Source organism: Phoenix dactylifera, unplaced genomic scaffold (assembly GCF_009389715.1).
Source record: "Phoenix dactylifera cultivar Barhee BC4 unplaced genomic scaffold, palm_55x_up_171113_PBpolish2nd_filt_p 000077F, whole genome shotgun sequence".
Classification (NCBI taxonomy): Eukaryota; Viridiplantae; Streptophyta; class Magnoliopsida; order Arecales; family Arecaceae; genus Phoenix; species Phoenix dactylifera.
In genome coordinates, this window is record NW_024067676.1 from 1001378 (window position 1) to 1025438 (window position 24061).

Sequence of the window (24061 nt, forward strand, 5' to 3'; positions counted from 1 at the left end):
AAGAAAAAGAAAAAAAAAAAAAAAAGCCTAGAACGAATCGCAAAGGTTTCTCTTTAATACGTGCACGAATGGAAGTCTCTCGCCCGATCCCGTATCCACCGGCAGCCGGCCACTCGCGTCAAACCACCAAAAACAGCACCACCACCACTGGGAACCCACGTACACATTATCCACCGGGCCATACTGGTCGCATTGCCATTTATAGTTCGCCCTGTCTGCTGTTCGGCGACCCATTTCTCATCCTCGTCCCCACGTCTCCAATCATTTCGCGGGGCCGCCGTCCACCCACGTCTCGCCATTTATTCCCGAGTTCATCGGCCTTTTCCTTGCCTTATCAAAAACATAGAGAACATGGCGGCAGCGGAGGCGGGGGCGGGCGGGGAAGACGGTGATGGTGGTGGGGATCGACGACAGCGAGCACAGCTTCTACGCGCTCCAGTGGAACCCTCCTTCACTTCTTCTCAGGCGGCCGCGGATCCAACCCGCCCTTCAAGCTCGTCGTCGTCCACGCCAAGCCCGTCGCCACCTCCGTCGTCGGCCTCGCCGGACCTGGTAGCCTCCTCGTCTCTTCTATGGTTTCTTCCCTATTCAAGCAGCTTCTTGGGGATGTTTATGAGTAAAAAATGAGTTTTTTCTTTCTTTTTTTATGAAATTTTTTTGGTGGTAGCTGCTGCTGATGTGCTGCCGTTTCTGGAGTCGGATCTGAAGAGGATTGCTGCGAGGGTGATGGAGAAGGCTAAGGAGCTCTGTACTGCCAACTCGGTAGTATTAGTTGCCCAAATTTTGTTAATATTTTGCTAATTTTGACATTTATTGGTGATTTTGGCTTACTTTGGCTCCATTTAGATATTTGACTTTAATTTCTTTCCAAAATTTATAGTTGGTGGCTACGTATTTGTTAAAATTGAGTCAATTTGTCAAGAAACTTCAAAAGATTTTTTTTTTTTTTTTCTGGGGGTTTCGATGTAATTTTTTGTTAGAACATAGAAACTCATACCCCTGAGACAAAATTTAGTTATGTTATAGTTCACAAAATCCTCGTAAAGACTCGTATAGAAGCTGTACGGGTATTTTTTATGGACATTAGATGACACACTGAAACCTACTTTTGCAGGCTTAGATTTTTTTTTGCAGGCTCGAATTTTTTGACCACTTAATGCATAGGTAAAAAGCCTGCCTGCAGGACCTCTTTATTCTTGATATTTGAAGTATTGGGACACACTTAATGTTTTAAATCACGATCAATGATGAAGGCTGGCACTTGAATGACTTATGCATTTAGTTTGTATCAGTAGGACGATTATTCAAATTCTTTCAGTATGATTCTCTGCCTCTCTTTTGTAGGATTGAAATCCAATCTATCAACGCAAAATCATTGATGGGTTGATGGGTCTTTGCAGTAGGATCCATGAAATCTATCTTCTTTTTTTTTTTTTTCAAATTTTCCACAATGTCAATCATGATTAGTGTGCTCTGGGCTTGTCGAGTTATGATATTAGGAGTTTTGACGGTCAATTCTTGTGCTTACTTTGAATATCTGATTTAATCACAGGTGGCTGATATTGAATATGAAGTGGTGGAAGGAGATCCAAGGAATGTTCTTTGTGAGACAGTGGAGAAACATCACGCAGATATGTTGGTTGTTGGTAGCATGGCTATGGAGCTATAAAAGGTCTGGAAATTTCTTCTTTTTGTTCTTTGAATTTCAAGTACCCATTATTTTTTTGAATAAAAAGGGACCCTTGTTTTTTGATAAGGTCTGGAGATTTCAAGTAGCCATTCGAACAACACATATTAGTGCCTTGCTAATATATCCATTATGAGGAATCTAGCACCTCATAAGAATGTTTAGAGAATTTACTCACTCTTAAGATAGATGCTTAAAGGTTTTATGTCCTTAAAGACTTCAAAGCATTAGATCTTGGCCATATCATCGAACACTCGTGGATCTTCCTCTTCAATGATTAGATGCTATGTATGCTCACATGACTGATCAATAATGAATTGAATACAAGTTTTGTTGCCTCCGATTCTGGATTTTCAGCTGCTTTGCCTTCCTCTACCATATTAGAAGATGATTCTTTCACCATGGGCTCCTTGGTTTTGCAGATCTTCAAGTGTAGATTCCTTTAACTTGGTTCTTCATGTGTCCATAATCGCTTGGAAACAATTGAGATCCTTGGGAATATTACCTATTGCAGTCCACTTAGATTGTTCCTTCTGATTTGTGATGAATGATAAACTCCATAGAAGGTTGTTTTGGCTCAATAGAGCTTCTAGGCATAAAACCTTTCATCTAACCATGAATACATCTTTAAGTACTCTTATAATTTCACTCTTGTGCACAGAAATGGCTGCAGATTTAGGGTTGCTGAAGGGCTCTCGAAGCAAGTATGTCATTGGCTCTTTTTTGCTCTGATTCCAAACTTGTTGTAACCTCATAGAAGATTAAAGGCTACATGTGGATCAGATTAATAATGAATTCAATTCAGATCGTAATCAGCATGGATTAGAGAGGATAAATAGATTAAGAGAACAATACGAAGAAGGGATAGGGACAGGAAGAAAGAGGAGAATAGAAAAGGGTCTGTGGCCTACTTTCCCTCCAATACAATCTGCATAACAATTCCAAGACTGCATTACATAGATTCAATATCCTATTTATATCATGCAAACCTAAATCCCCAAACTACCCTAAGAAGCACCTAGGGACAGTAGGATGAATAGTCACCACAAACAGTACTGTGACAGTAACATGACTTATCTAACTATCTATTAAGGCTTCAGAAAAGAAAGATCTCAGTTGTATATTAACAGAAATACACTAAAGATTAAAATTAAACAGAAATAACTACCAAAACTCAATAGATCTGTTCTCAGAGTTTGATGACCTGCAACCCTTAGATGTGTCATTTCGCTTCCACTGTGTAAAATTTGTCCCAAGATCTTGATGGCATAACTTGTGTGGTCCTTATTGTTGGATTCTCAACTTGATGATGCAAACCAACATATGCCAGTCAGATCATCAGACAATGGCTTGGTTCATTTTGATTAACAATTGCGTAACATTCAATCACCCATCGAATGATGTACCACTGATGGATCTGGTAAATCATCAAAGAATGGATCTCCAAAGCATCAGATCTTGGCCAATATTAATTCAACATCTGTGGATCTTTCTCTTCAATGATTGGAAACCGTGCATGCTCACATGAACTTATGTTGCTCTGGTTGTGGATATTCAGCTGATTGGCCTTCCTCTATCATGTTGGAGGATGAATTGTTTGACCATAGGCTCCTTATTCAGTAGATCTTTATCCTAGGTTCTTCCAACTTGTTCTTCATGTGTCATACTTGCCCAGAAACAATGCAAGTCCTTACAAGTATTACCTATACATTCTGGTTCGATTGTACTTTCCGAGTTTTGTTGGATGATGAAACTCCAATAGAAGGTTGTGTTGGCTTGCAACAAAGCTTCCAGGCGTCCGAAGCTTCATCTAACCATAAATACCTCTTTGAGAACCTTGAGGACCATGCAGTGTGTTTAGTCCCACATCGCCTATGCATTGAGTAGATCTTGGGTGCTTATATAGGACCAAGAAATTTTAAATAATACTTTTTGGCTAGCCTTTTAGGGTGAGGTCCTGAGTTGTTACAAATGGTATCAAAGTGGACCTGGTCTACGGCTCATATGGGCTAGGGGATACTACTGCATGGGTCCATTAAGACTGACCATAGGTTAATCATGGTATTTGTGATTGGATTTGGACTCTTAGATTGATGAGGACACTAGGGCTTAAACGAGGGAATGCAAGCATGTGTTTAGTCCCACATTGGTTATACACTGGGTAGATCTTGGGTACTTATATAGGATCGAGGAACTCAAATAATACCTTTCGGCTAGCTTTTTGGGGTGAGGTCCTGGGTTGTTACAAGAATCTAGGATCTTCAATTCTTGTGCACAGTAAAGAGTGCAGATTCAAAAGGCCTCTTGAAGCAAGTATGTTGCTTGGATCTATTTAATGCCAAACTTAATGCAATGTCGTAAAAGATAGAAGGCTACATGCTGATCGAATAATAATGTATTAAATTAAGATCTGATTAGATCTGAACCAATATCGGGAAGAAAGATATAATAGCTTAAGAGAAAGAATAAGAAGGGATAAGGAGAAGAAAGAGGAGAAAAGAAAAGGGTCTGCGACCTACTCCCACTCCAATGAAAATCTGCGGAACTATTCCAAGACTGTATTACGGACTCAGTAACCCTATTTATAATAATAGGAAAAGTGCAAACCCTAATGCAATCCTAATGAACAGTACTGGCTACAGTAATATGACTTATTTAACTATCTGTTAAGGCTTCAAATGAAAAGATTTCAGCTGTAGATTAACACAAACCGACTAAAGATTAAAAATAAACAGAATTAACAGCAAAAAGTGGAAAACTAAATATATCTGTTCTCAATTTTGATGACTTACAACTATTAGATGCATCACCTCCACTAGAGGCCTTCAGTATTATGGTAAATTAAATGGTAAAAGTGAGTTTCCTTTATTTTCCTTTCCTTCTAGGCTGAATGTGTAGGAAGTTTTTCTCTAATTATAAGCATTTGGTTTCTAAAATAGTTAAACCAGGCATGCTCTGTTGAAAATTCTATGCAAATAATGCTTGTCTCAATAATTATCTTTGTAGTGGATCCAGGTGCTTTATTGCATGAGCATTGGAATTATAGTAAACAAAGAGTACGCGCTATCTATATTTTGCTCTTGTTAATTCAACTAATATGGATAGCCTTTATACTTAACTGCAGAGCGGTTTTGGGAAGTGTGAGCGATTACTGTGCTCATCATGCACACTGTACCGTGATGATAGTGAAAAAGCCCAAGCCAAAGCACTGATCAATCTGTTTGAAAGATACAGAAGAAAAAGTTCTACAATTTGTTGTGAACTTGTGTTTTATGCAATAAAACGCTGACAATCAGAAGTTCTCTGTGTATCTTTATCTCAACAAGCATTTTGTGCACTTTCTGCAAGGCGCAGAGTATATGTTGTCAGTAAATATGTGATAATGATGTAAAATAATTCAGTTGTTCTGAATAATCATTACAAAGGTGTGAAATATATTTTGTGAAATGATGTTTATTTTGAGGAATCTGCTTAATTTTCCTGACACTTGTGGGCCGCTCGTCCCCGCTAGAGGATGCAGGGCACCTAGACTATATGCTCTACTGTAGTTACAAATTTATGCCCCTCGAAAGGGGCAGAACTATTGGTGTTTAAGTTAATAGCAACTCGGCAAATCTATATCTGTCCATTATGATAGGATCATTATTATTACATTGATGGTTGCCTGGCAATATCGCACATGGTTAGCTGTTTATTACTTAGCTTTCTAAAAGAAATTTTGATGCAAGTTGTGAAGCCTGCAACAGAAGTTCTATGTGCGTCTTGTTTCCAGAGACAAAAAGATATGCTCGAAGTTCATGTTACTGTTCATGGTGATCATTGCATAAATTAGCAACATCAATTTAATGGGTTTTTATATTAGCTATGGTTTGGAAAAGTATTTCCCTGACATTTATACACTTTTGTATAAAGTACATATTTAGCAATATAATGCTTGCTTTTATTTTCAGGAATACAGTGGTTATGAGCTCCATTTTGTAAAATCTAAGTGTTCATTTTTTCAGAGCTCTTAAATAAAATATGTTAACGAGTCAAATAACACCATTATTTGCTATTGTCGTTGATTAATTTCTGCTATAGTGGCTACTAATGGTATCTTGAAACATGTTGATAATTTAATATGCATTCAACAGCCTGCAGTGATTTTGGATCCTGACTGTTATATGACTATGATGATCATTCCACCAAATATGATGGTTTTAAATCGATGGGATTTGATTCATGAACCTATATATTGCATTCAGATTCAATAACAATCCTGCATCTTGAGCCTACAAAGAGCACCTGTAACTTACCTTCTGATAACGTACATGATGGAGAGTCAAAGTGTTCATGGATTTTCGCCGGACCTTCAGCCATGGTGGACCCAAGAAGGCAGATCTATGGAAGATTTGATTCATGGACTTGCTTTTGATCCATTTTTCAGAGGGATCTAGCCATTACTAGTACCACCTTTCAATATATGTTTCTTGCTGGAGAACAATGTTTAGTGACTCTACCACCTCTTCCCCTCCTTGCACTTACACTGTCACCCAATAAATTATGTCAAAGTGATATTAAAAGTTTCTTTTCTTCAATCTGTTGTGCCGTTATAGTACAGCTAGAAAAACTTGCATGGCTCTGTGTCCAGAAAATCTACCACATTTATGTCAAGGTTTATACCTCAAAGATAACAACCATGTTTTCTTTACATCTTCTTGATCTTTTCATGTTCCATTGATTTCGTCTTTTACTCAATAAATATTCCTATTTTCTTTTCCTTCTCCTATTTTAATACTATTTACTATTTTGTTCACATTGCATATGAAAGGAATCGCAGATAGCTATGACTTCCATCTAGTTCAAAGTATTGTTGTTGTTTTTGTGATCAATAAATGTGCTCTAACTTTTGAGAGGTATACTACTAAAGATGGAGATAATAACTGAGAAGGAAAGCCAATAATTGTTAGCTCGGTTGACACATCTTCAATAAGTACTTGGTGGACTCCTTAGGGCTCGTTTGGTTCGCGGGAAAAGAAGGGGGAAAAGTGTGGTCAACGGGAAAGTAATGAGATGCCTCTTGTTTGGTTGGAGTTTTCAAAGGAGAGAGAAGGGAAAGTTGTATTCCCATGGGAATGTGATTCCCACATTTCATGGGAAAGTCTTTCCCATGAGAAACATGGGAAAGTTACTTTCCCATGAGGCGGGAATCACTCCATTTTTACTTTTTCCCAAAAAGTCCCTTCAGCATTAAAGAAGCATTAAAGAGGCATTAAAAACCTAATTTTTATTAAGGGCATAATAGGAATTATATATAACTTTCCTAGGAAAGTGGATGGCCAACCAAACATAAGCATCTTGGAAATTTGTCACTTTCCCATGGTCAACCAAACATGCCAAAAGTACTTTCCTAGGCATCCTCTTCCTAGGAATTTGTTTTCCAGGAATCATATTCCTAGGAAGGAAAATGCTTCCCGCGAACCAAACGAGCCCTTAGTGTTGCTCAAAAGAAGAGAGACAGAGATTGAGAGAAAAGCACCATTTCTTTCGCTTTTCCAATAATTATTTATATAAAAAGAAAATTAAACATCTACCTCTCAGAGGCACTAAAGAGATGTTTGATAGGATTTATGTTAATAGGAGAATATATTTTGGTTATAACACCATTTGCAACTTCTAGACCACTAATGGTGCTATATCCTTTTTAACATTTCTAGTCATTGTAGTTCTACTAATTATCATAAGATACTAAAATTATATATCTTGAGTATGTACGATGCAAAGTTGTATACTCTCTGGATTAGGGTAGAAAAAGACAAAGTTGATAAGAATGCTTGTCCGCTCAAGTAAAAGCTTTTAAGAAATAGAACTGGAAAGCCCATGCAGTTCCTATTGAAAACTTGTTCTGAAACCTAAATGTGGAAGTAGAAAGAATTTCTACAAATTGAGCTCTTGGTGGATAAACTAGGAGAAGGGTATGGCAAGGAGGGTGGAGTTTCTCCTTAATGATCTTGATAGAACCATTATAACAAGAAAAATAATATGGATAGTTTGTTAGGTGGAAATGAGAAGTTCCTTAGACTCACTTTTATTGGCTGGGAATTAACAATAGTAGTTCGCACCATTCTATTGAAGGTTTGCTTTTAGAGGAGGTCATAGTTCAAATCCTTGGTATTATTGCTTAAAAACTTAAAATCCGTTATGCAACTTCATATTCAACTACTTCGTACCCTACTAACTTTTAGAGTTCATATCGATCCCTTCATGCCAAATGGCATGAGAACTTTTGGTATATACACTGTAGAATCTCCATAGCATTAGGGCTGGAAGTGGGCCGGGCCGGGCCGGGCCAAACCCCTACCCAAGCCCGGCCCGAAATTTTTTTCCGGGCTTCGGGCCGTGCCGGGGCCCGATCAATTTTAAAGGAACGAGGCCCGAGCCCGGCCCGAGCCCCTTTGGGCTAGCCCGATGATGAGCCCGTTTGGGCCAGCCCGATGACGAGCCCGAGCCCGTTTGGAGTATTGTTGATTGACACACTAATGATCATGGTAATGGAAGAGGAAATAGTATTTAATGGACATATATGATCTTTCCAAGGGTTGAAACAAAAAATGAAGGTCAAGTGTCAGCAGTGAAGTTTCTCTCAAGAGAAGTGCAAGAGCTGTGTGCATATCCGAGTTGTGAACAGACAAATGAACTGACTCTCAAGAATTTCTGGATGTATAGTAGAATATATATGTGCTGAAGAAACTGATGCCGAACATTGCATGGAGTTTTTAAATGAATGAGTATTGTAGATACGCTCAAATGACAGATCACCTGCACGGCTGCACAGAGGACAATTTCACAGAGGTGTATGTCCAAATACAAGTACATGAAAACATACAAGCAAAAATGTCGACAAGCAAACAACCTACTCAACTTAAATCAAATATGAGATGGACCAAATAGGCAATCAGACAGATCATTAACAAAATAGCATCTGATGGTTTGAAGATAACTTGCAAAAAAATTCATTCCATGCAACCAACTGCAACGATACAACTGAAACCAAACAAAAGGATTCCATCAAAAACAGGAGGATAAAAAAAATCATCGGCCTGAAGTCGTTGTTCCCTGCACAATAATATATTCATCATATCCATGTAATAGAGAAACCCCCTGAAATCAGCTTCAGGCTTACAATTCAAAAACATACAACTCTCATAAAATTTTGCAACAAATAACCATGATCCACCTGAAAATACTCCATCAACAAACATACTTGATACTTGATACTTTAGGTATGAACTAGATCTGATGAGGAGGGTATCGTCATTCAGTTCTCCCAAATTGCCCACTCCAGGAGTCCAGGGTGTCGTCATCTACATTCAACGTTACAGAACTCGAGCAATTTGCAACTGTTAACACACAAATCAATCATAAATGTTTAAATTATAAATACAACAAGCAAATAAAAAATATTAGATAAATTTAAAAGATTTATATACCTTCATCATATTGTTCACGAAGCCAATCTTGGGTACACACTAAGGCTTCTACGGTAGAAGGGCTCAAAGAGCTTCGATACTGATCCACAACTCTACCACCAGTGCTGAATGCTGACTCAGATAAAACAGTGGAGACTGGAATAGCTAGAACATCTCGAGCCATTCTTGATAGTATAGGATAGACTGCTGCATTGCTCTTCCACCAAGCCAAGATGTCAAACTCCTTATTCTCCAAATCAGGAAGCACATCATCATCCAAATAACTATCCAACTCGGATCTCTTAGGGCGTTTTGAAGAACTCTGACTTCTAAATTGAGCAAAATCCATACCAAATTTTTTTTGGAAGAAACTGAACTTATATCACCTTGTCCACCAAAATTAGATGTTCGCTCACTTGAACTCATAGAGGGATGCATTCTTGTTGTATCTACATACTCATTATACAATTTAAAAAGACAAGCACGAATATCATCAATCTTTTTCTTGCACTCCTCCAACTCAAATGCCTTTTGATAACAAAACTCTACAAATATCAACTTTGATCTGGGATCCAAAATAGAAGCAATTACCAACAAATTATTGCACTGAGACCAATATTTGTTAAACTTCTTTAGCATCTCATTTGTTAATTGCTTCACTGTTTCATCAGTATCGATACTTTCATCCATCAACAAAGCCCTAATTCCCCAAACTTCTTTTAGGTATAAATTGGATGTGGGATACTTACAACCAGAAAATACTTTAGTGGCATCAAGAAAGGCTTCTAAAAATTTTAGAATTATAGAAGCCTTTTTCCATTCATCATTGGTGGGGCATACACATGAATGCTCAGTTGCATATCTAATAAGAGCATCTTTATAACCAAGTGCATCATGCAACATTTCATAAGTAGAATTCCATCTTGTAGGAACATCCAAAGTGAGTCCTTTTCTAGCAGGAAGTCTCATATGCTGTAGAATTTCATTAAATGCTTGCATTCGAGATGGGGATGCAGAGACATTGTGGAGTGATTGATTAAAACCCTATTTGATTTTGATGAGCTCAAAGCATTTGAGTATATCTCTTGTTTACTAATGAATTCAATTAAGTGTTTCAGTGAAAATCTTGTCTAAGTGTCTCTAGACTTGGTTCATAATATTTTGGATAAGTTAAGAAGTCAGTTTGAACCAAAGTCTGAGACTCGAGTCGACTCCAGAGTATTACGAGTCGACTCCAAGCGTATCAGGATCACTGGCACGGGCTCGAGTCGACTCCTGACCATTACGAGTCGACTCCAACTGAGAACAGACAGACAAACAAAAAGCATCAACTCAAAATCTGTCAGCGAGTCGACTCCTGAAGTGCGCGAGTCGACTCCGATGTTTACCGAGTCGACTCCGGAGAAGTATGAGTCGACTCCAAGGAGTCACAGGCAGAAAAGTCAGAGAGCGGTTTTCGACCCTGAGATTCGAGTCGACTCCTGTGGAACGCGAGTCGACTCCGATGGTTGGCAGGTCGACTCCAAAGGTAGTGAGAGTCGACTCTCAGAGGAACACAAGGAAAAAGTCAGAGAGCAGTTTTCGGACTCTGAGATTCGAGTCGACTCCCGCATTGCACGAGTCGACTCCGAGACACCGCGACCCCAAAGAAGACAGAAGACCAATTTGTTGTCTCTGAGATTCGAGTCGACTCCCAGACAGCTCGAGTCGACTCCAAGGCAGCGCTTCACCAAAAACACAGAAGACTAAGTTTCGGAAACTGAGAGCCGAGTCGACTCCGGGGAAGTTCGAGTCGACTCCAAGACTGGACGAGCCAAAAGACAGAAGATCGGGAGTTCGGGCTCTGAGCGCCGAGTCGACTCCCAGGACAGTCGAGTCGACTCGCAGGACAGTCGAGTCGACTCGAGTTGGCCAAGTTGAAAATTGGCTCCGTGGACTTCATGGGATGAGCCGACTCCGAAAATGCCAAGTCAGCTCCAGAAGTTGGCGAGTCGACTCCGGGTCAAGACGAGTCGACTCCCAGTCGAAGAGGCTACTTTAATTCAAATCCAAAACAGTTGCCGAGTCGACTCCAGAAAAGCATGAGTCGACTCCCGCTACAGCCGAGTCGACTCCTGATCGCGCGAGTCGACTCCAACCCACCAACGGACATATTGTCAGGCTGTGCAGAGTGTGCAGAACGGGCAGAAAAAGGTCTCTAACGGCTAGTTTCCGTGGGGGTTGGTTTAAATAGCCACAGAGGACTGTAGCAAAAGCGAGAACAACTATTCCACTCAAAGTAATCAAGCATTCAATCTCTGCAACCTGTTCTTCAACAAAAAGAGGGAAGAGCGGCATTAACTCCATCCAACTTCCTCTTCCCAGCAATTAAAGAAGCCTCCTCCTGCATTCAAGTCGACCACACATTCAAGAGGAGACCCGAAGTTCGAGAAGCCCCACTCAACTCCAACTCAAACGTGTTTTGAGGGCTTCTAACTTTTCTTCTGTTTATATTGTTATTTATCTGCTTTTTGAGAAGCTGTGTTTTCTGTTTGTACCTTTTATTTTCACCTGGTCTTTACTTGGTTCAATTGAGGGATTGAATCAAGGGTATTGAGGTTGGTTGGTGAGCCGAGTGTAAAACCAACGTGTGTAAGGGTTCGATTGTGATCCCGAGAAAACAATCGGGGCGGTTCTAGTCGGTGAGCCAGGAAAAACCGACCGAGTTCGTTGTGAGCTCGTAAAACAACAAGTTTGGTTGTGAGCTTGGAAAACAACCGGCTGTAATCCAAGGGGTTATAGTGAATTCCCAAGTGAGACTTGGGGAGTGGACGTAGGAGCAAGGGTTAGCTCCGAACCACTATAAAACATTATGTTTGTGATTGTTTGTCTCTCTCTATCTCTCGCATTTCATTCACCGCACATAGAAACTAATTAATCATCTCGCAAAAGAATTAATTAGTTATCCACAAAAGTTTTAATAGCCAAATTATTTTAAAACCCAATTCACCCCCCCTCTTGGGTTGTCTATCTGGGCAACAAGTGGTATCAGAGCCTAAACTCTTCTACTCTAAGAGTCAAAGATCAAAATGACAACCCCATTTGGATCTTCCCACATTGAGGGCTCGTTTGGTTCGCGGGAAGTATTTTCTCTCTTAGGAATATGATTCCTAGGAACCATATTCCTAGGAAGAGGATACCTAGGAAAGTATTTTTGGCATGTTTGGTTAACCACGGGAAAGTGACAAATTTCCAAAGTGCTTATGTTTGGTTGACCATCCACTTTCCTAGGAAAGTTATGTATAATTTCTATTATGCCCTTAATAAAAATTAGTTCTTTAATGCCTCTTTAATGCTTCTTTAATGTTGAAGGGTCTTTTTGGGAAAAAATAAAAAAGGAGTGATTCCCACCTCATGGGAAAGTAACTTTCCCATGTTTCTCATGGGAAAGACTTTCCCATGAAATGTGGGAATCATATTCCCATGGGAATACAACTTTCCCATCTCTCTCTTTTGAAAACTCCAACCAAACAAGAGGCATTTCATTACTTTCCCGTTGACCACACTTTTCCCCCTCCTTTTCCTGCGAACCAAACGAGCCCTGAGGGTCAGTCCACCCAAAGACCCCCATTCTTTAATGGATCTGACTACTCATATTGGAAGGCTAGGATGAGAATATTCATCCAAGCCCAAGACTATGAGATGTGGACCATTGTAGCAAATGGGCCTTACATCCCATCCATTTATGTAGAGGGGGTCACTGTACCCAAACTCGAAAAGGATTGGGATGAACACGACATGAGAAAGGCACAACTCAATTCTAAAGCAATGAATGTGCTTTACTGTGCACTAGATAGGAATGAATTCAATAGAGTCTCTACTTGCAATTCTGCAAAAGAGATTTGGGATAGACTTGAAGTGACCCATGAGGGCACGAATCAAGTCAAATAATCCAAAATAAATATATTGGTTCATAAATTTAAAATGGATTCTAATGAAACAATCACTTGCATGTTCACTAGATTCACTGACATTATCAATGGCCTAAAAAGCCTTGGCAAAAACTATACTAACAGTGAGCTTGTCAGGAAGATTCTTCGATGTCTACCAAGGTCATGGGAAGCCAAGGTAACGGCAATCCAAGAAGCTAAGGACTTGAACAAGCTTCCACTTGAAGAGCTCCTTGGATCCCTAATGACTCACGAGCTAACCATGAAGCAACACAGCGAAGAAGAGTCCTCACATAAGAAAAAGGTAATAGCTCTTAAATCCACATCATCTAACAAAGATTTGTCCTGCAGTAGCAGCAGTGAAGAAGAAGATCATGAGGGAGATGATGATGAGTCTCTTCTTGTGTGCAAGTTCAGAAAATTCATCAACCACAAGAAGTCCTATCATCAAAGGAGAGGCCCCTCAAATTCCTACCGCAAGGATAAAGGTAAGGAAAGGGAAAATGAGGGGATTGGGTGTTACGAGTGCAAGAAGCCGGGTCACATAAGAGCTGAGTGCCCTTTACTGAAGAAGGGGAGCAAGTACAAGAAGAAGAAGGCTCTTGTCACAACACTATCCGACTCTGACTCATCATCCTCTTCATCGGATGAGGAACAAGAGAAAAAGGCCAATTTCTGCTTCATGGCCAATGAAAATGAGGTAACGTCCGAATCGCCTTTAGATTTTACTTTTGATGAGCTTTATGATGCTTTTAATGAACTAATGATTGAATATAAGGCTATAAATGCTAAAAACAAAGAACTAAAAGTAACTAACCAAACTTATATCCGTAAGTATGATTCATTAGTTAAGGATAAAGATGTTCTTATCAAAGAAAATTTAGAACTTAAGACAAGCAATCAACTCTTAACTCAAAAGACTAATACCTTGAGTAAAGATAATGAAAAATTAACTAAGAAAATTTCAGAACTTAAAAACAATAAACAAAACTTAAACGAGAAACTCATAAAAGATTTAAACATTCTAAAAACCGAAAAACAAACTCTAACTAAAGAACTTAAAAAGTACAAACCTTTGGTAGAAAAGTTTACATATAGTTCTGAAAAATTGAACATGATACTAAATAGTCAACGAGCAGTATTTAATAGAGCGGGTTTAGGGTATAATCCAAAAATAAACAAAAACTTCTTAGTAACTTCTTTGTTAAAGCTGGAGAAAGCAAAACTAAGAAAGTAATCTGCTTTTGTTGTGGAACTGTAGGACATAAGGCAAATGTATGTGACTATAGGAAAGGGAAAACTAAAAGAAAAATTAAAAGGGTATGGGTTCCAAAAGGAACCAATATGACTAACCATGAAGGACCCAAGAAAACTTGGGTACCTAAGATTATATGATCTGCTTGTGTAGGAGTGTCTTACAGCCAAGGTCAACAAAAATTGCTGGTACTTGGATAGTGGCTGCTCAAGACACATGACGGGTGACAAGGATCAATTTTTCACCCTTGAAGCTAAGAAGGGAGGTGCTGTGACTTTTGGAGACAACAACCAAGGTCACATCATTGGTATTGAGTGAATTTGAGATGAGCATGATGGAAGAGCTGAACTACTTCCTCGGGCTTCAAATCAAACAGTCTGAAGGAGGCATCTTCATCAATCAAGCCAAATACATCAAGGAGATGCTCAAGAAGTTTGATATGGAGGGAAACAAATCAATCAGCACCCCCATGAGCTCATCATGCAAATTAGACCAAGATGAATCAGGTAAATCTGTAGATCAGAAACTGTATAGAGGTATGATAGGATCTTTATTGTATCTTACTGCAAGTAGACCTGATATTATGTTTAGTGTTTGCATGTGTGCTAGATATCAGGCTAATCCTAAGGAATCACATCTAATTGCAGTAAAGAGAATCTTTAAATACCTAATAGGAACAAAGAACATAGGGTTATGGTATTCTAAAGAATCTAGCCTAAACCTAATAGGATACACAGATTCAGACTTCGTTGGATGTAAGCTTGATAGAAAAAGTACCAGCGGGTCTTGTCAATTTCTAGGAGAAAACCTAATCTCATGGTTTAGCAAGAAACAAAACTCGGTTGCATTATCTACTGCTGAAGCTGAATATGTTGCAGCCGGGAGTTGTTGTGCTCAAATCTTGTGGATCAAACAACAATTAGAAGATTATGGCATTAAACAAGATAAAATACCTATTAACTGTGATAATACAAGTGCCATTAATCTAACTAAAAATCCAATTCAGCATTCAAGAACTAAACACATTGAGATAAGACATCACTTCATAAGAGATCATGTACTGAATGGTGATGTGACACTACAATTTATTTGTACTGATGATCAATTAGCAGACATTTTTACAAAACCCCTAAGTGAAGAGAGGTTTAGTGTGCTTAGGAGGGGATTAGGAGTGATTGATCCATCCTAGTGGTAGTTTCCACTAGATTCGTTGATTTTGATGATTAGATTGTGGTTAAAATAGAGTTTCTTTTCAATGATCATCAAATCAGATCATAATTTAGCGATTTTTCCTCATTCGGCACGAACATAACATGATTTTTAGGTGCGTGCCAAAGTTAGAGACGACTCGAGTAAGTTTCAGAGTCGGCTCCTGAGGGGGAGTCGACTCGCGCATTTGCGGGAGTCGACTCGAGATTGATGGCAGCAGAGGGGGAGTCGACTCGCGCATATTCTGGAGTCGACTCGAGGTCGAGTCGACTCGCGTCTCAGTGGAGTCGACTCGCAGTCGGGATCCGACTTTTTAACCCTAAATTTGTCGTTTCGGAAACACTTCTATTCTCCGCCGCCACTGTTCACAAGCCCTAGAGCCGACTCCTAGGTCGTCCCCGGTCGTCCCCAAGCCTTTTCCGTCAACCTTTCACCGTCCCTTAGGGTTTTCCTCCCAATCTAGGTCCTTATGCCGCGTAAAACCGTAGTCCGGAAGAGGTCCCGACCCGAGGCCGGTCCCGAGAGGCGCTCCAAGGCTCGGCACGATCCCGCGAGGCAACAACCTCCGGCTCGTTCCCCGCCGAGGGCGGTTCCCGCGAGGCCGTGCGCCGGGAAGGCCGTCACCACCGGGAGATATGTCGATTTCGACTATCTCTCCCGGGAGGGTTTCACCATAGGTGAGAGATTGCGTGTCCAGGGCTTAGAGTATTTCCTCACATTAGATCTCCCAACTTACCCTGGATTAGTTAGAGAGTTTTACGGTACCGTCCATCGGGGAGATGGGGGTATCGAGGGCACGGTAGCCGGTGTCCCTCTGTTCATTACGGAGGATCTTATTGCCCACATCCTCCACCTTCCACAAGTAGGGGTGGCTCCCACACACCCCGAGGACAGGGTTGAGGCCCTTACGGCCATTCTAGGGCATCCACCCCAGTCACCCTTAGACGAGGTATCCGCTAGCTCACTTCCGATTGAGGTGCGGATCCTCCTGAGTATATTGTCTAGGTCCATCTTCCCTAAGACCGGGAGATTTGATTTTGTATCTGAGAGAGACCTAGCTCTCATGTTCTACATGCTTCAGGACACCCCAATCAACTTCCCCAAACTCATTTATCGATACCTGTGTGAGCCACTAGACAGACCTAGGCTCACCCTACCCTACGGTATGGTATTCACTCTGTTGTTTAGGGAGTACGAGATTCCTATCTCTGAGGGGGAACCCTTTTGCGCATTGCGATGGACTGATCACATGTGTCCGGGGACCCTACACAGGATGGGGTTTCGGAAGATAGAGGGGACATGGGTTAGGAAGTCCGCCATCACCACACAGACCACCAGACACTCCCCTAGTCCTGAGCCAGATTCTGACTATCCTGACTTACCGGACTTTCCATCCACTTCTGCTCCTACCACCTCTGCCGGACCCTCCTCCTCGGCTCCACCACCCATGGAGGTCCGCATCGCTCCTGAGCAGCTCCGGGAGCTGCGGCAGGAGATAGTCCGAGATCTGCGGGATGATCTGCTTCGGGAGCTCCGAGGTTCAGTGCCTGCTCCCTCTCCCGCTCCATCTTCAGCGTTGGTCCCTTCCCTGACGGTCGTGACTGACATGACGGCTCATGTGCGGGAAGAGATCTACAACATGAGGACTTTGCTCCAGGCCCAGTTCCATAGCCTGAGTGAGGTCACGAGCACCACTCGACAGATGCGGGATGACATAGGACGTGACATGCACACCACTACCGAGGGGGCCGAGCGCTTGTCGAATGTGCTCATCGACAAGCTGGACGCACTTCAGACGTCGGTGACTGAGCTCTCCACTACACATAGCAGAGCCACTTCGTCGATTATCACTCAGCTCGGGCATGTTACAGATGCAGTCACCCTCCTCATGGAGCAGAGCAGATTGAGAGGAGGAGCCACATCCTCGAGAGGAGGAGATACATCTTCGAGAGGAGGAGCTACATCCTCGAGGAGACCATAGCTGTTTTTTGTGTTTTGTTTTGACATGTATTGTTTTTGCTTTACTTATTGTATTCTCAAATGTATTTACATACAAATCAATACAATGAGTAGCCATATCTTCTTCAATTCTGTGCCATTTGATCTATGATTGATTGTGTGTGCTTACCTCCTTTTTGATACGATGACAAAAAGGAGGAGAAATATGTATAAAATATGTAAAAGGAATCAATGAAAATCAATATAAAAAAAAAGAAAAACTTTTAAAACACACAAAAATTTGTTCTAAGTGGATTTGGTACCTCGAGGCTCATTATCTCTTTTTTGGGGCTCCTAATGGAGTAATCTCCAGAATCTATTCAAGGGATATTCGGAGATTAGCTGAATCCTACTCAAGAACAAATTGACAGATTTTTCCTCTAAAAACCAAAAATTTAAAAGTCAAAAATTCTTATGAATCAAAACAAAGTAGATTGCATATGTTGAGGGGGAGAATCTGAATTTTAAGCAAGCTAAATCATTAAAGATATATAAGCCAAACAATTGATTGCATGATATGAAGGCTTATATAATTCCAAATGAAAGGGGAAGCTTTAACTCCGAAATTTATTGTTCACACCTTTCAAACTTGGATAAATTAAATTACCAGACATCTGAATTCATTTATGGATTTTACTTCCTTGTTTATAGAGCAATTCACTTTACATATACTCAATGTTTTGTCATCATCAAAAAGGGGGAGATTGTGGAGTGATTGATTAAAACCCTATTTGATTTTGATGAGCTCAAAGCATTTGAGTATATCTCTTGTTTACTAATGAATTCAATTAAGTGTTTCAGTGAAAATCTTGTCTAAGTGTCTCTAGACTTGGTTCATAATATTTTGGATAAGTTAAGAAGTCAGTTTGAACCAAAGTCTGAGACTCGAGTCGACTCCAGAGTATTACGAGTCGACTCCAAGCGTATCAGGATCACTGGCACGGGCTCGAGTCGACTCCTGACCATTACGAGTCGACTCCAACTGAGAACAGACAGACAAACAAAAAGCATCAACTCAAAATCTGTCAGCGAGTCGACTCCTGAAGTGCGCGAGTCGACTCCGATGTTTACCGAGTCGACTCCGGAGAAGTATGAGTCGACTCCAAGGAGTCACAGGCAGAAAAGTCAGAGAGCGGTTTTCGACCCTGAGATTCGAGTCGACTCCTGTGGAACGCGAGTCGACTCCGATGGTTGGCAGGTCGACTCCAAAGGTAGTGAGAGTCGACTCTCAGAGGAACACAAGGAAAAAGTCAGAGAGCAGTTTTCGGACTCTGAGATTCGAGTCGACTCCCGCATTGCACGAGTCGACTCCGAGACACCGCGACCCCAAAGAAGACAGAAGACCAATTTGCTGTCTCTGAGATTCGAGTCGACTCCCAGACAGCTCGAGTCGACTCCAAGGCAGCGCTTCACCAAAAACACAGAAGACTAAGTTTCGGAAACTGAGAGCCGAGTCGACTCCGGGGAAGTTCGAGTCGACTCCAAGACTGGACGAGCCAAAAGACAGAAGATCGGGAGTTCGGGCTCTGAGCGCCGAGTCGACTCCCAGGACAATCGAGTCGACTCGAGTTGGCCAAGTTGAAAATTGGCTCCGTGGACTTCATGGGATGAGCCGACTCCGAAAATGCCAAGTCAGCTCCAGAAGTTGGCGAGTCGACTCCGGGTCAAGACGAGTCGACTCCCAGTCGAAGAGGCTACTTTAATTCAAATCCGAAACAGTTGCCGAGTCGACTCCAGAAAAGCATGAGTCGACTCCCGCTACAGCCGAGTCGACTCCTGATCGCGCGAGTCGACTCCAACCCACCAACGGACATATTGTCAGGCTGTGCAGAGTGTGCAGAACGGGCAGAAAAAGGTCTCTAACGGCTAGTTTCCGTGGGGGTTGGTTTAAATAGCCACAGAGGACTGTAGCAAAAGCGAGAACAACTATTCCACTCAAAGTAATCAAGCATTCAATCTCTGCAACCTATTCTTCAACAAAAAGAGGGAAGAGCGGCATTAACTCCATCCAACTTCCTCTTCCCAGCAATTAAAGAAGCCTCCTCCTGCATTCAAGTCGACCACACATTCAAGAGGAGACCCGAAGTTCGAGAAGCCCCACTCAACTCCAACTCAAACGTGTTTGAGGGCTTCTAACTTTTCTTCTGTTTATATTGTTATTTATCTGCTTTTTGAGAAGCTGTGTTTTCTGTTTGTACCTTTTATTTTCACCTGGTCTTTACTTGGTTCAATCGGGGGATTGAATCAAGGGTATTGAGGTTGGTTGGTGAGCCGAGTGTAAAACCAACGTGTGTAAGGGTTCGATTGTGATCCCGGAAAAACAATCGGGGCGGTTCTAGTCGGTGAGCCAGGGAAAACCGACCGAGTTCGTTGTGAGCTCGTAAAACAACAAGTTTGGTTGTGAGCTTGGAAAACAACCGGCTGTAATCCAAGGGGTTATAGTGAATTCCCAAGTGAGACTTGGGGAGTGGACGTAGGAGCAAGGGTTAGCTCCGAACCACTATAAAATATTGTGTTTGTGATTGTTTGTCTCTCTCTATCTCTCGCATTTCATTCACCGCACATAGAAACTAATTAATCATCTCGCAAAAGAATTAATTAGTTATCCACAAAAGTTTTAATAGCCAAATTATTTTAAAACCCAATTCACCCCCCCTCTTGGGTTGTCTATCTGGGCAACAGACATATCTAACAATTTCTCTAATACATTTAATAGCTTCATGAATGATTTTCATTCCATCCTGAACCATAATATTTAATATATGTGCACAACATCTATTATGACTGTACTCCCCACTAAACAACATTGAATAACAAAAGTGATCTCGGAGCTGATGCGGGATGAATGCGAGGGATTTAAACATAAGGATTATCAGTAAGTTATGTTGATTAACTAGCCTAATAGCAGCAGAAAATTCAGTCACATATGGGATAAGAAAACATTAACATGAGCATAGTAATTTCAAGACTAGTTACCCGCATGTACTAATTCATTTAGGACTTAGAAGAATGGACCGTTGTGGTTGAGAAACCACTTGATTAGGACACTTCCTTCAATAAATCAGACCTAGAGTTGAGGTTTACCAAACATTGAACTTCTGAAATTTTTTTGGAGGAGGATCCTTGATCTCACTCTCGAAGGTTGATGATTGGATGACCAAGCTTCATCTTCCGTTGCAACAGGGCCCTTTTGCTATTGGTTTGGAAGGATAATTGACCCAATGACATGGAGTACTTTAAGGACCTGCAAAGAAATAGGGATTAGAACTTTGGCGTGAGAGGGGAATGGAAATCACAAAAGAAAAAGGAGGCGAGAGGAGGTAGGGCAGCGGTGGATGTGGTAGTGGCTTTAGGGCCTCACGCCCAACTTGGAACAAGGGCCTCACGCCCAACCTTCTCTCAAGGTGACAAAGCAAGATTGCTAAGGAAGAAAGAAGCACTTTTTATTCATTCATCAATTGAAATTACAAGATATCATGAGGAGGTATTTATAGACTTTCCTCATGATTTGAAATTTAAACATATAATGAATGGCGCTCCACATTTGAAGGCTTGGTTGCTAGAGAAAAGGAAAGAAAGTTGGCCGGCTTTAAGGGGGAGGATTTGAAAAGTTGTTGGCTCCCATTTGAAATTTTCTTGCATTTAAATTGTGGCCGACCTCTTGGACTTTGAATTTGGGTGACGTGTCAACTTGTATGAGGTGGCATGGTGATTGGTTCTTCTGATGAGGTGGCATGACGTTGCATTGGTTTCTTTGATGAGATGATGTGGTCGGCTCCTTATGCTTGACTTCATCCTGGTTGGCGTGCTTCCATTGGTTGGAGTGGTGGTGAGGTGGCCAGCTGATGTTGATGTGGATGCCGAGGTGGTGCTCCAAGGGTGTGCAAAGGTGGTGGTAGAAACATGCAACATGTCCTGACTTGGCTTGCTTTCTGACTTATTGAGGCTTGCTTTCTGACTTATTGAATTTATTTACAGGACTCGATCAAAGCCACAGTGACCTTGAGTTAATTGATTGGAGTCTTTTCTGGATTCTGGTGCCCGCACCAATTCTCCCGGGGTGGGAAGAATTCGACTCTGTCGAACAGGGGTTGGTTTGGCTGTGGTACTTTTCTAGGAGATCTGGGTTAAGTCTCTGTAGGTCCTCTCGAGTAATCCATGAATCATCAGATTTTGGTCGACCCTCCCAGTGAACCAAATAGCGTTGGTACCCTTTGTTCCGGGTGGTGATAGCTTGATCATCCAAAACATGTTCAACCCTATCTCTCGATTCTGGAAATGTGGCTGGAGGGCACTCAGGTGTGGGTTCACTCTCAATGGGAGCATGATCAAAAGGCTCACTAGGTATCAATGTTGGTCCCTTATACTCTATAAGGTCTGAGATGTTGAAGGTCGAGCTAATACCAAAATCAAGGGGTAAGTCAACCACATAAGCGTTAGGTTCAATTTTCTTTAATATCCTAAATGGACCTGCACTGCGGGCATGCAATTTTTTCATAGTTCCCGGGGGAAACCTTTCAGGTTTTAGTCTAATCATTACATAGTCTCCTTCAATGAATTCCTTAGCCCGTTTGTGACGATTAGCTGCTTGCGCATAAGCTTTGTTACTCATGTCAATTTTCTTACTGATTTCATTATGTAAATCCCTGACATGTTGTGCATATGATTCTGCTGTCTCTGAGACTCGTGCATGTGAGGGTAATGGAATAAGATCTACAGGTTTTCTAGGTTTATATCCATGGACAATCTCAAAGGGACTCTTTCCTGTGGATCTATTGACTGAGCTGTTATAAGCGAATTCAACGCGTGATAATAGGAGATCCCAGTTTCCTAGGTTGTCACCGACAAGGCATCTCAATAAGTTCCCTAGACTCCGATTAACGACTTCGGTCTGACCATCAGTTTGAGGGTGGTAGGCAGTGGAGAATTTGAGTTTGGTTCCTAGCATATGCCAAAGGGTCTTCCAGAAATAGCTAGTGAACTTAACGTCTCTATCTGATACGATGGTCTTGGGTAAACCATGTAGCCTAACCACTTCATTTAGAAAAAGTTTAGCTATTTTTGAGGCATCATAAGTCTGGGAACAAGGTATGAAATGTGCCATTTTGGAGAATCGGTCTACCACGACATATACTGAATCATGTTTTCTCAGGGTTTTGGGTAATCCTAACACAAAGTCCATGCTAATATCTTGCCAAGGGCATTCGGGGACTGGTAGGGGAGTGTATAGACCGGTGTTTTGTCGTTGTTGCTTTGCTGTGGTGCAGGTTCGACATCGGGCTACTATTTGGGCAACGTTTTTCTTTAGACCTGGCCAAAAGAACTGGTCTTCAACTTCTAAGATGGTTTTGTTCCTACCAAAATGACCAGCTAGGCCTCCTGCGTGGATTTCCCAAACTAGAAAGTCTCGGGTGGAGGTACGGGGAATGCACAACTTATTTCCTTTGAAGAGGAATCCGTCGTGAATGGTAAAATCGGAAAATTGGCTCGAGGGTCCTTGACGGATTGATTGGTAGGTTTCCTTAAAGTCGGGGCAATGTTCATACTCCTCCTTGAGCCTTTCAAAACCTATGACTTCGGTACTAACAGAAGTGAGGAGCATAGATCGTCTACTAAGGGCGTCGGCAACACGATTTTCTTTTCCAGCCTTATGTTTCAGGACGAAGGTATAGGCCTGGATGTACTCTACCCATTTCGCATGTCTAGGGTTCAACTTTTTCTGAGAGTTGAGGAAACGTAGGGCTTCATGATCGGAGTATAGGACAAACTCTAGTGGCAGAAGGTAGTGTCTCCAGTACCTTAGGGCTTGGACCACTGCATACAACTCTCTATCGTAGGTAGAATACCTTAGCTTGGCATCGTTTAATTTCTCACTAAAGAATGCTACTGGGTGGTTTTCCTGACTTAGAACGCCTCCAATCCCGACTCCTGATGCATCACAGGCAACCTCGAAAACTTTGGAAAAGTCGGGTAATCTCAATATAGGTGCTTGTGTCATCTTGTCCTTAATCTCTCTAAAGGCCTTTTCAGCTGCCTTGGTCCACTCAAAATTTCCTCTCTTAAGGCAATCAGTAATGGGGGCGACAATTGTGCTGAATCCTCTAATGAATCTCCTGTAGAATGTGGCTAGACCATGAAAGCTACGAACGTCATGAATGTTTTGGGTACTGGCCACTCGATTATGGATTTGACTTTTTCGGGATCGGCAGATACTCCTTCAGTGGTCACGACAAATCCTAAAAAGATAGTCCTATGTGTCATGAATTCACATTTCTTTCGATTAGCATAGAGGCTATCTTGTCTAAGTGATTGACAAACTTGTCTAAGGTGATTTAAGTGGTCATCTTTTGTTTTGCTATATATAAGAATGTCATCGAAATAGACCACTACAAACTTTCCAATGAATGTCCTTAAAACTTGGGTCATGATCCTCATAAAGGTACTAGGTGCGTTGGATAAACCGAAAGGCATCACTACCCATTCAAATAAGCCGTCCTTAGTCTTAAAGGCGGTTTTCCATTCATCCCCCGGCCTA

At 41.4% G+C, this 24061-nt stretch overlaps 1 protein-coding gene and 1 pseudogene across 1 annotated transcript; one reads left to right on the forward strand and one right to left on the reverse strand.

Annotated features, from left to right (window-relative positions):
- Positions 1-312: 312 nt before the first annotated feature.
- LOC103715084 lies at positions 313-5153 on the forward strand (annotated as a pseudogene).
- Positions 5154-8913: 3760 nt separating this feature from the next.
- On the reverse strand, positions 8914-10151 carry LOC120104704 (zinc finger BED domain-containing protein RICESLEEPER 2-like). The gene is made up of 2 exons (XM_039116291.1): positions 9157-10151; positions 8914-9066 (listed from the first exon to the last, which is right to left on the reverse strand). The coding sequence occupies exons 1-2, from the start codon at positions 9482-9484 to the stop codon at positions 8981-8983; spliced, it is 414 nt and encodes a 137-aa protein (XP_038972219.1). The 5' UTR covers positions 9485-10151; the 3' UTR covers positions 8914-8980.
- Between the last annotated feature and the right edge of the window lie 13910 nt (positions 10152-24061).

Coding starts and splice junctions, on each gene's coding strand:
- LOC120104704 (XM_039116291.1), bottom strand. CDS start 9,484: ATGGATTTTGCTCAATTTAGAAGTCAGAGTTCTTCAAAACGCCCTAAG. Junction 9,067..9,156: donor TCGTGAACAATATGATGAAG/GTATATAAATCT, acceptor GTGTGTTAACAG/TTGCAAATTGCTCGAGTTCT.